At 39.3% G+C, this 16,391-nt stretch overlaps 1 protein-coding gene across 1 annotated transcript in view; it reads left to right on the forward strand.

Annotated features, from left to right (window-relative positions):
- Window positions 1–14,696: 14,696 nt before the first annotated feature.
- Window positions 14,697–16,391, forward strand: part of LOC148073942 (neural-cadherin-like) — a 213,711-nt gene continuing 212,016 nt past the window's right edge. The window contains exon 1 of the mRNA XM_087798121.1: window positions 14,697–15,767. Coding sequence (XP_087654247.1) covers window positions 14,780–15,767 — 988 coding nt within the window. The 5' untranslated portion in view covers window positions 14,697–14,779. The remainder of the gene's footprint in view (window positions 15,768–16,391) is intronic.

Consider the following 16,391-nt stretch of genomic DNA (forward strand, 5'->3'; position numbering starts at 1 on the left):
GCCTGGGCAAGACGTAGAGAACCCAAACCAAAACAATATTAAGACAATAGACCTTACAGACCAAGAATGAGAACAGTGGTATTTTACCAGTCCAACAGTAGTGGTCTTCAAGTTGAAATACCCACATGCTCTCGGATAATGACCAGTTGTGTTAAATAACCGCTGAGAGTCAAACATTTCCAAGGTTAATCAGATCTCAAGGTATTTAAACTTCTGCACTCGTGGTACGATCATAAGTGTCTGGCTTAAAGTAGCTCATCTCATCTCGTCACTTCACCTTCAGCTGTGGCGGCATTTGTTTGCTTTTGCTAGAAGTAGTAAATACGAGCCAATCATCATTCAAAAGCAGAGATTGAACCAAAACGTTCCACTCTGGGTGGTTTTCCTAAGTACAAAACATTACAAATACATTTTATAAAATGTGTGTTTTACTCACTAGTTCACAGGTTTATTTATTGGCGTCAGGAGTCACAGGCTAAAATACCATCTTTTTTTCAAAACGATAACACTATCAGACGGAAATAATCATAACCAATATTTTATATAAAATGTTTTTTTCTTTCTCTGAAGCCTGCTAACAAATGCCTGATGGACTGGAGACGGGGGGTCCCCAATTTTATTTATTTTTTTGTACCACGGAATGGTTAAATGTCAGAATTATATTCACAGACCAATGTTGAGATAGAAAAAAAGTAAAAATACAATAGCATTACCTGCAAAAAACGTGCATGGAAGAAACATCTCACCATAACGCTGAATCAAGAGCTCTAGACTGATTACAACAAGTAAACAAGCATGTATATTTGACTGTATGCGACGATATTCTTTTATATGACTGTTTCTCCTAGCATTTAGAGACTTTGTGCCAATGTGCGAGTTTGTTTTTTAACATTATGTTAATGTCATGAGGACTTTGAAACAGAAGTTTAGTTTCTAAAGAGTTTGTGTTTTACTCATTTTTATTAGTCAAGACTCACATGCTAATGTTATTTAAGAGAAAACATGGTCTTTTTTTCAAAATGCAACACCTTTCAGGCAGTAATAATAAATAGTTAAATACATATTATTTTCTTTCTGTGTGGCCCAGGAACAAATGTCTCACGGACCACTATTTTTTCCCATAGTCCCTTCAAGCCTTTTAATATCTGCATTATTTTGACAAATGGATAAGGGGAATAAAATAGGAGGACTAGTAGTAAAAAAAGAAAGAAATTACTAGTTACTTGTAGAAATTACAAGATTCTTCACTTGTCAAGAGTTGCAGACAAGATAAAATACAATCTCTTTTAATTGTCTTTTCAGACGGTAACAATAAATACGACACAAATTATATAATATTGCCAATGACGAAGGGAGTGGGACCACAGAAAACGGGCGTTTAAGAGCCTTCTTAAATCTGTGAGCGGGTTCATCACCTTCATTTAAAACATATTTAATCACTTAGCTCCCCAAGACTCCCCGATAAAATAGAAAACCCCAATTCTCCGAACAGATTGAAAAACGAAATCATGAACCGCAGCGTCATTTATGCAAACGATAATTATGATGAGGGTCAAAATAATCTGCACTCTATAATTAACAGTCTCATTTATTTTGTTTGTGATTCTTTCCTCTGCCCACCTGTAGCTCTTTAGTGTTATTAGCTGTACTTCACGATTCCAAACCTGTTTTTTAGTGGCACAGCACAAGCCTGTAAAGCCTGGCCTTGTGTCCAGGTACCCAAGTCCTTCAGACTCCAAGTGCCCTGGATGGAAGTGCAATCAGGCATGAAGTAGCCACACATTATTGGACCACACTGGAGCATCATATCCATTAGAGACGAACATCAGATCTCACATGAAGGAGCCGGATAATCTTTATCTCCTTAAGACGGACTTATCATTGGAAATGCCTGCTCGGGAAAATGAAAGCCCAAAGGACCGGCTTCATGAGACTAAATTGATTAAGAACACGATGATTAATAATGAGCGCCGTCTCTTTCTGTGGTCTCGCACTCTTTGGGAAAACATTAGAAGAAATTATTAGTTTCCACAGCTAGGGAAATCTAGGTTATATTTATATTCTCAGATGGGTCTGCTATAATCTGCCCGGCGTTGTAATTAGCACATCATTGTGTTTACACTCACAGGCCGTACCCTTGAACCGCTAAATAAAAAAAATGAGAAGTGGTGTCTACAAGGATAATTAATCGAGGGGGAAGAGTGTTGATTCCATTTTGTGATGTAATATCCTGACTTTCTTAGGCCATGTTTCCCAACTGTTTTGCAAAATGGAAATACAGACTCCACCATACATGGTGTATCAAGCACAAATATTTCTGTAATGAAAATGTGGAATCAAAATACGGTAAATAAATTTAGCCTTAACACTCAAATATATTTCCTTAAATCTGTTATTTTTTTAGAAGAATCTATATTTTTTGGTATTTTTGTTCCCTTTATCCAATTAGAATTTATTTTTATATATATATTTTAGACACCCAGTGACGTTCTTAATTTTGTATAAAATGTGTTTTTACTGTCATCTTTCCTGTGGCTCTGTCATAGTGAAAACGCAGTCAACGACTAAAACTGAGACTAAAACTGAATGATGCTGCTAATGGTTGCTTTTTTGTTTTAAAAAGTCGACTTGGAGTTGCTTATTTCCTGCGGACAGAATCACCCGTGCTACATTCAAGAGACCTTCAGATAGGGAAAATACATTATTCTATTCCTTTGATCACACTTTCAACATGAAATAAATCTGCTCATAACCTTCCGTAAAGTACATTTCGGACTAAGAATAACACTTAAAATTCTTTAATCTTCTCAAGAATTGTCAGTGTGCCTTATTATCTGATGTTTAATGTATTCATTCCAGTTGTGCTCACTGACCTCGAACCGTTTTTTTTTAGGTACACAGCACTTCTATAGAAATGTTTGATTATGACTTCCTTAAGTCGCACCTCGAGGCTCCATCGTATTACTCAGCGAGTCTCCAGAGTAATACTATGAAGCCACACCAGGTTTAATGCCCCTTATAATCCAGTGCGCGTTATATGGAAATAGACCCGTTCATTGATATTAAGCCTTATAATCTGGTGCAACATGTACACAGTGCATCTTTGTGGTTTTCAGACAGTCAAGACTGCTTTAGCCCAGCACAAGACCAGGTATAAGAAGACCTTTATAGACGGATGCTAAATAAAAAAAATGGAACATATTTGGCAAGTTAATTTATACATGTGTAAGTAGTTACACCAATGTAATATCAAACCGGCACTTAATGCCCTTTATGATCTGGTGCGCCTTTTATATGACATAAACCCTTTTCATTATTATTGCGCTTTATAATGTAGTGGTCCTATTGTGTCAGATTACGTATTTAATTAAGGAGCCCTCCAGCAATGCACAAAAACACAATATGAGCTACAATAGATAACAAACTGACTAACAAGTGTGACAGTATAAGCTTACTCATATAATAATAATATTGTAAGCTTGATAATAATAAATATACAATATTCAGATTTACAGGAATATGAACAGGGATTAAAGTCCAACCACTGTAGTAAACCAAACATTTTAAACAAATACGAACAAGATGGCCGACTACCAACTGAGCCAACATATCATGTTGATATACTACCCCCTAGAGGCCAAGAGTATTTCTCAGTTACAATACTTTAGTTCTTATCATAGATCAGGTTGTGGCATCCCTTTATCTTGTACCAATAAGCCTCCTCAAGTGCATATGTACCAAGGTATTTCCAGGTCAAGTATGATACATGATCCTTCCAACTTGCTCTGAGGTCTCCTCCCAGTAGAGTCAGGAAAAAACCTTAAAAGTTTCCCAAGCACACCTCTCCTGAATGTCTTCGCTCCTCACATTACGTTGGCTCTGGATACATTTGGAAGACCAACCTGCCCCAATTTTTTCGCTGTACGTGAGGGGTAGATAATTCATATGCTGCATTATGTATGAACTAAAAGATTGTGTGTACAAGGTGCCAGAGTTTTTTTTTTCTCCCAGTAGAGAGGTTAAACTACACATCCAGACAGTCAAGTTGTGCGGAAAGTCTTGTCGAGACGTCCTAATCACTCCCCCAAATGATGTCCATGTTCGTCCATGCTGTTTGATTTGCTGCTCCGAAGCTTTTTACTGCTCCCATGTGCAATAAATGTCTAAACAAAATGTATCTATTGGGGATCATATATTGTAAATATTATCCTACAGGAATCATGCACGTACTGCTGAACCTTATTATCGTCTCTAATAGATGTCAGACAGCCCAAATAAAAATGCTAAACATCCTTCCAGTTAGTGCATCACAACTTGTTTTTTTTTTTTTCTTGTCCCGTCACCTGATTATTTTCGTCGGTAATTCCTATGCCTGGCTCCCTTCATTGTTCCATAATTAATATCTCTATTAATACACAGTTGCGAGTCTTGCAACGTCTCCTGCACAGGCTAAATGCAGCGGTAGGTGGTAGAGGCCTTGAGGGGATCACAGATCAAATCTAATTAGCTGTACGCAATGCATCGGAGAAATGTCTTCATATTTATCGAGCTACTCTAACTGCTTTTTGCCTTCAGGTCCTGATGAGGGGAAAGTGTCCTCGGGGGGGCCCCATGGATGCCGACGCACTACAAGCTGCTGCTGCTGTCAGCGTCGTGACGCTTCCAGAAATGGCTCTTCGCTGCTTTTCCGGAGGAACAAGGTGGGTGGAGGCCCCCATAAATGTTCACCATAAATGATAGATTGTGAGTAAAGAGCTGGACTCTTTCTCACACTTTCTAATAGCCTTGTCTTTCTGGTCTAATCCTGGGCTTTTTTATTCAATAAGAGAAGCGACTTCTGTTCGGCGCCATTATTTTTAGGCGTCTTAAGCAACTCGGCAAACTACCGATTAGCGGATGTTGGTGCCAAATCCTATTAGCGCGCTGTTCCATCATTTCTGTTTGTTTTGCATCTCTGCCGGCCAAAATAAAACGGACAACAAGGAAGCTCGATTATAGATTGTACTTTCTTCTTTCCCCCCTCAGCGTTTCACTCAATGCTACTTTTGAACAGTTATTAACCTGACAAGGGAGAGTTAAGTGCCTGCTTAGCTTAAGGGCTTACATTAATAATCACTTACAGATAGAAGTCGTGCTGAAGTGCTCTGATTTAGGTACAACAAAAACGTATTGACAGTTTCACCAAATGATAGTGATAAGTCTATGAGGCCTCATTAAGACACACAGCCTCACTATGTATTGAACAAAACAATACATAATGGTAATACAAAATACATAATACAAAATGGTGCAAAACAAATAGACTCAAGGACTCATTTATTCCACAGGCTATTAAATTGTACAATTCTGAGTTCGGGGGCAGGAATGGAGTAAAAGTATCATGATGTTCTGTTCTAGGTTAGTCTTTGTATCCTTTGTTATTTTTATTTGATCTATGTTCTTTATCTTTATCTTCAGACTTAGATTGTATCATCTTGTTCTTTTTCTTTATTTCTCTTTGTTCTTGTTCTTGTTTTATTTTGATTTATTTTTTTTAATGAAAAATTGCTGTATTTGCTGTGGATAATTTTGAAAAAAAACAACAATTTCCCGAAGGAGACCTCCTTAGGGATCAATAAAGTTCTACCTAACCTAACCTAACAGTATTATGATACAGTGTCTTTATTTGAAAGCCTATGTTCTCCCTGTGTTGCGTCCGGTTTCCTCAAACAGTCCAAAAACACACAGAGGTAGATTGGGAACTTGGGGAAATTGTGTGTGCGCGAATGGTTGTCTGTCTTTGTGTACCGTGCAACATACTGGCGTCCTGTCCAGGATGTCCCCCGCCTCACGCCCGAAGAAATAGGTGTGATAGGCTCCAGCCCCTCGCGACCCCCTTAAGGAAACAAGTGGAACATAAAATGAATGAACGAATAGTTCATTCTTAGAGAGGTAAACTTTTGATATTTTCAAATTTGACTATTTTAAAATTGGTGAACTGAACTTTAAAAGTTTACAAAAAAAGGGAAATTTACCAACAGAGTAAACATTATTGATTCAATTCTTTATTTCTGGCAGAAATATTTCTATAGTGATATTCAAAATAAAACTGCGTCAAGTTGTAGATGAATGAATAACTTGTTTATCAAATAGAAAATGTAACTTTTTACGTTAAAAAGTGCACAGCACAGTGTATACTTGTCAGTAATATGTACAATTGCTTTGACCAAAATATTATTCTCAAAATGTTGTTTAGAAAAATGCAGCACATTTAACTGTATGAGCTAATTGTATACATTAGATTTTTTGTCCACGATACATTTGCAGATTGTCCAATTTTCAACTATGTACTCTACGCAGTATATATACAGTATATATATATATATATATATATATATATATATAGCTCACACTTTCTAGATCAAAACACATTCTTTAAGCTTCTTATATTCATGCAAAAGTAATCTGCCCAGTGATGTCCTTGTAACATATAAAAAACCCACTCATTTTCTTTGCCAGTTAAATATCAAGATTCATTTCTTTTTTATTTATCTTTCCAAAGGAAGTCAAAAAAGCGTTATCCCCATGCATTTTGAACTGCTGAGGCATCGTTACAATCCACTTCTTAGCGACAAAGAAGAAAATGTGTATTTATTTTTACCATTTGCTCCTATACATTGTATTGTATATATAGTATTGACAGCTTTCTTTATTGTGGAGCTAGCTGCTGATGTCAATGTCGAGCTTTAAATGCATGTTTGAATTGAATATGAAACATTCAGGATCCAGAGTGTTAAGAATCAAATACGACATTTTAAATGACAGTCCAATATGTGCTAATATATCAAGGGTATTGTTGTTACTCTAATGTTGAACAAGCTTCGTAAATATTCTATGATATCCAGCAGTGCACTTTCTTACTTCCTCCTCTGTTCAATACTTTGAAAGAAACATGTCGTGTTAAAGATTTAAGTATTGCCCGACTTTGCTAAGATTTGTTTTCTGCTCTAGTTTGTCTGGACAATGATGAGAAACTCGACAACTAAATTATGAAACCTCCATTCCCTCTCCATCCCAGCATCCCTTATGTCTGCGAGCAGAGATTCAAAGGTAGATGGTTTGAAGCGCTCCAAGGCTACAACCTTTAGCTCTACAAGCCGCTAGTCTCTGAGTGAAGCCAGTAGATGCAGTCAATTATTAATCACGAATGAAGCTTTCTAATGTTGGTTGGCTGCTTTCTTCTCTGTGATTTCTTAATGCCCTTCAGCTCTCAGTTATATGTGAGGGAGACGTGATGCAAGTCTTTTTCATGATATATTTATTTATATATTTTCCTCTTTTTTATTTTTTTAAACAGTTTTTTTCCACAGTGTACGTTTTATCGCATAAGATAAGTGCGTCAACCCTGGAGTTGACTATCCCTCTCGGCGCGGTCTAGTCTGTGATTGAATTAGCCGCTGCCGCCGCTGCTATCTTCCATGCTGGCAGTCACGCTGAATCTACCATGTGAAACAACATGATAAAGGGCTGGATTTGATTTGCAGTCATGCTTGCCACTTGAGTTCAAAGCAAAGATCCTCGCATCTCCCTCCGAGTGAGCTGGTTGCGTTTGATGTGAGGCTAATGTCTCCATTAACGATCGATTAGTCATTGAATATTGAGACAAGGAACGTGTATATATCCCATAATCTATCATCCGAGTCTGAAATACCAATAAGGGTGAATTTCTTTATCATCTAATGACACCCTTCTTGTTCATCCTGCGCCTTGGTTGCCAAGTGTGGATGAACGGGAATTGATTTTCCACCTCACATCCATTCTGCCAGATCTTGCCACAATCCTCTTGTACCCACCATAGCTCAGTGAGCGAAGCTGTTTTTGATCATTTGTTTATTAATTTAACTAACACAAATCAGGTTCTCACCTTTTAAACATGAATAATGTATTCACCAACAAATGAATCCTGTATCTGCCATTGTTTTATAATGAATTTTCTAAATTGAGTTGTCTTTTTTTTTCCGTGAATAAAAAAAACATAAGAGATGCAATATGAACAACATTTAATTTGAAACTGAATGCATCAATAAAACCATCACCCGCTGGGGCTTACTTTTGATTATTTTTTTTATGGCATGCGCCTTCTCCAAAACTTACAATCTTAGACTTCTGGAGTCAAGAATACGAGGAATTCTCACATTCATGTTCAGCGTCTTTGATTTACGGTTTCCTCTGTCCTGTTTATTTTTATAAACAGGAGCAGCATATAATAAAACTGTATTAAGTGTCAGCTAGCTATTGCATTTGTGCTATAAAATGTCCCTCAAATGAAAAAGTAGAAAAAAGGACCGAGGCACAGTCGAGACTTGGTTGGGACGGGGAACCAGACGGGGACCAAGACGAGACCCACATAATAAACACAAGAATTTGCTCAAGTTGAAGAACATAAGCATTATAATGATAAAATCTTCTCAAAGGATCCCTGTAGGAAAACTGTATTAAGTGTCAGCTAGCTATTGCATTTCTCCTATAAAATGTTCCTCAAATGAAAAAGACCCAAAACACAACCAAGACGGGAAAGTGGAGACAGGACCAAGGCACAGCCACGACTGGGTTGAGACGGGGACCCGGACGGGGACCTAGACAGGGACCAAGACGAGACCCACATAATAAACACAAGAATTTGCTCAAGTTGAAGAACATAAGCATTATATTGATAAAATCTTGGGAATATAATCACACTTTATTATGCTTTGAGACCATTATTAGACCAAAGACTGGGAGAACCAGAGACCAGGACAATAACAAGACCGTAGACCGCCAATACCTAAACCACGGATAAGTGGTCTTGAGACCAATAACGGCCTCGAGGACAACAACAATAGTACATGTATACAGACGACCACTTAATATACTATGTGAAGTGTGAGCCAATGGTCCCGAACCGTTATTAAAAATACGTCAAAGATGTCATCGCTCTGATCCCTCTCTCTAGCGCTGTGACTGAAACGGACATACAAAAAAATGCTCCAGCATATTTTCCCACTTCCTGATCCTCGCCCTGTTTAAAGGGGTGAAACGCCATGCCCGGGGCAGGGTCGCTCACGATGAAGAGGAGTGTCATGCCATGTCATCCCTGAAGCTTTTTGATTTCTGGATAGATCTCATCTATCCCACAGACCCTGTGACCGTAGGGTAACTGACAATATCGGTGACATCTGCCAGAGTAATTGATGATGATGATCCATCGTCTTCCACCCCTGTATACCCCCCAATGGGTGTGCCAAAAGAAATGTAACATAGGGAAAATAAAAGTATTATAGACTCTCACAGTTTTTTTTTTAAATGTATGACAACACTGGGTGGACTATTTCACTTGAATAACAACCTTTGGTTTAACATTGTAATATCTTCCATTGCTGGTCTATGGCAAATGCCAGATTCCTGTTCACTTCAAGCCTATAAAAGAAGCTGCTCCGTCCTTGGCACGAATGGAGCGATGTGGTCTGTTCTGTGAGGAATGCCCAGACCTGTACATTGGGGAAAGAAAACAACAATGCTTTACGAGCATATGGCTCAACAAAAGGACAGCCAGTTGGTGGTCCATCTCCAATTAAATGTAACTGGACACTCTTTTGAGGACAGTAAACTTTACTAGTCTGGAGAATCCTTCTCTGAGGTGGAGCTATCGGAAATAACCTCTGAGGAACTTAACATGCTTTACTCAGCTCTCTCTCTCTCAGACGGTGCCAAAACATCCACACCTGGGATCATGTGATGGTAATGCATGGCTTCACAGTAAGAGCCAATAAACCTCTCTAGATGTTAATGACCATCTCCAGGTCTGGCACCCTAATGACCCACATGATTCTAACTCCTTCCTGTGTTCACTGCTCTGCCCCTAGCTAGATGTAAAGAAGTCATAACCACACCCACTCTCCTCTGATTGGTCAAACGTTGAGGTTTGTGATGCCATCAATCCAGGAAGTCTCCACCTCCAAGGGACTCCTGTACAAAGTAAGAATCAGGGAGTTATTCGCTGACGCAGGAGTGAAGCCCATTATTAGGTCATAATGGACTCTGCTCTCGTAACCTTTTGTTTGCTGAGATTTCAGAGGGGGGAGAACTTTATAAAGTAATTTGTTCAAAACACGGTCATGATGAGGGACTTATCTTGGAGAAGAAGACTTCAACAATTAAATCAAGTGAGTAAGTCAGGAGAGTTGAAGTTTGACATTAGTTGTAAACTAGTAGGTCAAAAAAGAAGCTAATTTATTTTACATTTAGGGTCCCTACTTACACCATAGTGTATTAGGGATATCCCAAAAATATGTTTTCAGGAATTCTTGCAAAACACTGAACAAAAAGTAAAAAAATGTTATCCCGATTTTTAGAAACGTTCTTTGAAAAAAAAAACTAATGTGACTGTTACAAGTATGACCCAGAAAGGCTTTGAGAATCCATGTATGCAAAAAAAAAGCCACTTTATTGTTGTGTTGGAAGGTCGGCGTCCTCTACGACACAACAGGTCAGAGATGGTCATAAACACCGGTGCATGTCTTGGTACAGCCCCAGGCTTGTGTCATCCCAAAATAAAACAGTGATGGACGAATGCGAGTCGCGTGCTCCAGCTGCGGGCTATAATACAAAATTGTCTGGGGGCTCGCAGCCAGTTAGCCGAATTACAGGCTGAAAATATTGGTGTGCCGTGGAGAGGGTGGGTTCTGCTTAAAATTGGGGTTGATGGATGGTGGTTTGGAATTGATAAGGATCTCCTCTACGAGAGCATGGAGAAATTAGCGACTGGTACACAGATGTAGCCCGTGCATGAGCAGAGCGAACATAGCGTGGCATTGAATTACATGACTGGCATAGCATCACACCCCTGGTGCACATGAATATTGATCCATGCGTTTTAAGGAAGGATTTATTCGACTGGGGAGACAAAGTCATGAGAGTGCAGCTGTGCTCTTCCGCTTATTGCATCCTTGACAATAGAAGTCCCTGCTGGATGGATGATATTTAGTTGTCACACGGTGAAAATGGGAACACAGAATCTCAACGATAATCAGATACTCCTTTTTTAAAAAAAATACATTTTGAATTTACGCAACATCTTATATCTGTGTCATAACATGACAAGTAATGGGTTTAAAAAAACAACAGAAAACCTTGTGAGTTTCAAAAAGAAAGACTGTAAAAAGTTGGAGGAAAAAAGTGAGAAAACCAATCACATAATTGTGACATGAAAGACTTGACAGAGATAAACACCACGTTCGAGCCAGAAAGCCTCAAATCTAATTGTTGCTTGTCAAGGTAAAGTATTACAGTTTAGACAATTCCAGTAAACACGTTTTGCTACCGATTTTCAACTGTTTGTTTCCTTTACTCGGTAGCAGGTGGGTGGCGTATATATTCCAGCTACTTTGGGCAAGAAGCAAGGGACTTCATGAGTTCCTGTAAAACCGACAGCTTGCAAGACGGTTGTACTCATTCATAGTGATGAGCATTCTAGTGAATACACTGTATCTAATTTGATGTCATAATTTTGGAAGGCCACTAGATGGCACTTTGCTTTGTTTGAGAGGGAATCCAGGTTTTATTTATTTGGTAGATCAGAGCCAAATATTATGAAGCAAAAAGGACAATTGGCCTTTCAAAAGGAAGAAACTATAACTTGGAAAGGTGTTTAAAAATGATGATACATTAATATTTTGCTATATTTATTCATACGATACTGTATCGGTATTTGAGCTGTATCCATTTTGGGCTTTCAAATTGTACTTTATTTTTTTACCATAGTTATTTTATTGTTTATAGTTGAATGAAGTGTGCGTAAAATAAAATAATCGAGTCTTTGTACCTGCAAATATTCAGTGTGTTATGGATTATATGACACTGTGTACTTCAATATTTACAGTCATATTTGTTAATTTTGTTGCTTTATCTCCATATTTTTACCCTACATTACAAAAAGTGGAAAAGCTTTGAATGATTTGTAGCGCCCAGTGGTTTTTTTAAACGCTCGCTCAATAGTAGTAATAATCTGCCATAATCGATTCCCATCTTGTGCTTATGTTCTTGTTTGTCATGTTGGTGGGTGAAATTGCCCATATGTATTGTATCTTGTTTTGTCTCAGATAATGCACTTTCACTTTTAAACATAAAATACAGTGGCTGTCGACACACTTGTTTAAGTGATGTGCCCTCAATTCTGTTTGGTTTGCTGAATAAAATTGAGTTAATATTAAAGATACACTTGGAACAATACATCTGACTCGGATGTTTAGAGGAGCAGGATTCTGCTGGCAACGTTTCCAGACTGATTTTCCAGAGGCAGGAGGAGATTTCCACTCCATCAAGTCCACTTTGTCTTGGATCCGATTTTTTTTTTTTTTTAATCTTCTTGAAAACCCGTGGATGCAGTGGCAGTGACTCTTTTGGCCAAACCTGGGCACAGTGCGGACCCTGGGCGACACGCGGATCTCTGACTGTCCCCGTCGGCCACTTGTGTCCTCAACATTCAAACTAGTACTCGGATCTAAAAGTCTCGGGCGAACCCACGGGAGCGGAAGACGAAACTGAACGCACATGCTGATAAAACCCCGCCGCCCACTCTTGACCTAGTACACCAAACTACCTCATTATAAATGGGAATTATAAAATAAGAGGATTGTTATGATGGTTCTTCAAAACACTGAAAGGTTCCCATTTTTGGACTGGGTTTATCTTTTCACAGAACGCCGTGACCTTCAATCTAGCGTTTCTATAGTGAACCGAAGCCCCAGTTGCAATCATCCGGTGAAAAAAAAAAAAAAAAGAGGAAAATAACAGTACTCTCAACGTAGTGCTGTCGAGAGTCTTGCAAATGCAAGTCAAGTAGCGGTCTTGGAATTTCTTTTTCCAATCCAAGGCCACTAATAACCTACATTAGACATTACTTCTACTGTACTTTTGCCTCTTTCTACTTTTGCAAATGTGCACTTTCCAGTGTGTTCAGGAGAAAATCAAAGTCAACCATCATTTTTTTTATTCATTCCATTATCAGTTTTCAAAGATGGAAGCTTCACTGAAACAGTCTATGAGGACCATGTGAAGGCGAGGTATTGATCCTTAATACAATCACAATTATTTCTTGATCCCAATAAATATATAATAGGGCAGTTCATATATTAAAGTTTTAGTAGTAATTAATCCTAGTTAATTTAAGGCTAATCACAATCTGTTCAAAATGTAATACAAAAAAATGCCAAAATTGTGACAATTTTAGTCAAGTATTATTAGCATTATTAACAGCTTTGCAGGTCATAGTTAGCATTGGATTAATCTCACTTTTTGTTCTGTTCCAAATTTCACTTAAAAACAGAAAACGGGTAAAAAAAATCCGGAAATTTTGAAATGAAATGTTAATGTTGATGAATTGCTTGTTGACTCTTGACTTTTTGTATCTGTTCCAAATGTTTCTTCATTTGAATTGGATCATGAATCTGATATTGATACAAAATTGTGACAACAACTTTTAATCTTGATTAATGGCATTACACGCGTAGAAAAAGTGATCAATCTTAAGTATACTATAGGTGGAGTTCCATTAATCAAGATTTCATCCATTTTAAAAATGTTCATCTTTTAAAAGTTACATTTGGAAAAGATGACAAAAGCAACATTAATCTAGAGTTAACTAAAAAATAAGCTTAAAGAAATGTGTACTTTTAATGGATAACATTTTTAATTCGGTTTAATTGAATTACATTCATAGTTAACTCACGATTAATCGCACTCGTTAAAATCGCTTCCAAATGTTTTTTTTAAGGACGATTTACGTATAAATGTTTAAGTTTATAATATATAATAAAAAAAAATGTATTCATTTTTTGTTATTCGATCTTCACAAAATCACAGTAACTGAACGGATGTCATTAATTGTGCTCTTAGAATTTAACAAATATTAAGTCATATCATTAGAAAACTTTACAGTAAGTAAGTAAGTAATTTTTATTTATATAACGCTTTTCCAGACCAGGGTCACAAAGCGCTTAAACAATCAAAACAATATTCAATAAAGTATATATTTTAAAGGTCAAGATAAAACTGATAACACAACATGAGTTCCATAAAATCAAGGAAAAGCCTGAACAAATAGAAACGTCTTAAGTCAGTGAAGCCTTGCTATTGAACTGAAAAAAACTAAAAACCTACAGAACATCCAATGGAATTCTTAAAAACAGAAAAACTGCCTAAAAATGGCCAAAACTAAAAATAAATCTGCAAAATTATTCTTTAAAATTTTTTGTTGTTTGTTTACACTTATTACCCAAATTGTGAAAGTCTTATGTGACAACCATCCAACTACCCGTATGTTTGGATCAAATAACGCTGGAACTTCTTCATCTTTAAACGCCGAAAGATACTTTTAATTGTAGTGACGCATCTTCTTCATTGTCCATCTCTGGACATTCTTCACATGAAGATTCCCGCTCTTTGGTTGTGATTCGAAGATCATCTCTCACTGGCAGGAACATCCATCAGCTCCTGTGGTTAAGCCAAAGAGCTTGGTTCTTGTGAGCAGTCACGCCTCCCCTCCTCTCCTCCCTCCTCTCCTCCCTCCCTCCCCCCCTGGTGCGCTGTCCGGCTCTGTGGTGCTGAAACCAGGAGACACTCAGCAGCCTGCAGCGCGGAGGAGCGCTGTCTTGCAGCGGAACCATGGAGCAACCCAAAGTTCAGAGGACTGTCCTGGAGGGATCCCACCGCGGATAAAAACTATGGGAGGCGTCTTTTCCACCGGGTTTTCTCTTATTTTTTGATGATTTCCGACATCCACCGTGGAGGTGCGCAACTTACCGCCGCGATGATCTGGAGGATCCTCCTATGTTGCCTTCTGACACCCAGTGCTGGACTCGAGACTTCGGATCACCTGCCTTTCTACCACGGACACGTCTTCGAGAACTCCCCGCGGGGGTCCAAAGTGAACGGACTGTTGGTGCGCATCGACGCGCAAAAATGGTGCCCGGACTCGGGCGTCCGCCTGACGGGGAACGGCAGCGAGGATTTCCACGCGCTCCGGCACCACAGGCGCGGGCACGTCGTGTTGAAAACTTCCAAGGTTTTGGACCGAGAGGTTCGGGCGGAGTACCGGCTGCTTTTGGGTCTGCGCTGCGAGTCCGGGTTTCAGGAGGTGGCGTGGGTGAAAGTGGATGTTCTGGACACTAACGACCACCAGCCCACTTTCGGAACCGCGGACCCGGTCCAGATAAGTTTACGCGACACCACGGCTCTGCGCAGTGTGGTGGTCCAGCTCCGGGCGTCGGACCAGGACAGCGGGAAGAACGCGGAGTTGACGTACGTGTCGACCCCGCGCAACGGCATCTTGTACGTGGTTCCGAAAACCGGGGAAGTTCTGCTGATGGACTCGATCCTGGGTCTCACTTCACCCCTCAACGTCACGATCCACGCCAGGGACCACGGCTGGCCCCCGCTGACCAGCACCGGCGTCACCCTGACGGTGTCCCCCTTGCAGTGGAGTCCACCGCGCAGATCCGCGCGCTCGCCCCGGGCGCTCCTCGACCCGGGCACCGTGGTGGCCCTCAACGTGTCGGAGGACGCCAGCGTGGGCTCGGTCATCACGAGCCTGAGTCCCACCCGGTTCCACTCCGCCACCTTTGAGCTGATCAACACGGACGCCCCGCCGGTCACCGTGGGTCGCGACACGGGAGATATCACGATAGTCAGGAGGCTCGATAGAGAAGTGGAACCGACAGTGGAGATCACGGTGAAGATCCAAGATAAAAGAGGTGTGTGGAATATTTAAGCTGCACTTTACTTTGACCCCCCCACACTCTCCCCCCTCTTTCTCCAGTGCTATGATTTACATGCTGCTGCTGGTTTTTTTTAAACGATTTTAATGCTTTTTCTGAACATCACATGCTAATGGTGCCATCTGGACTCTTTACTCTTCATCATCGGCCAAGCCGGGCTGTTTTTGCAACTGCTGCCCAGACTCATTCCACAGGTGTGCCCCTGTCGCCCCCCTCTGTACCTGATGTATGGGCCAAAATATAGACAATTAACTCTCCAGTATAACTGCCAGAAATACACTCAAGAGTGACAACAACACCGTTTTTTAATTACTATACAAGAAAAATATCCATTTATTTTTTTTGACACACAATTGATAATCAGACAATATACTTTAATATTATGTTTAATAGCATTTCAGGTACAATATGTGATAATATTGCAGCTAAAAACGTTTTTTTCATATTCAACTGAATTAGTTCTTGTAATATACATGTGTTTTACATATAAGCACTCTACAGATATAATTTACTTACTTATGTATATAATTTAACAAGTGTGTACCCAGGTATAACTTTTTTTTTTAGACATATGGAATTCTTGTAACCAAAAATAAACTT

Source organism: Callionymus lyra, chromosome 8 (genome assembly GCF_982586985.1).
Source record: "Callionymus lyra chromosome 8, fCalLyr1.hap1.1, whole genome shotgun sequence".
Taxonomy (NCBI): Eukaryota; Metazoa; Chordata; class Actinopteri; order Syngnathiformes; family Callionymidae; genus Callionymus; species Callionymus lyra.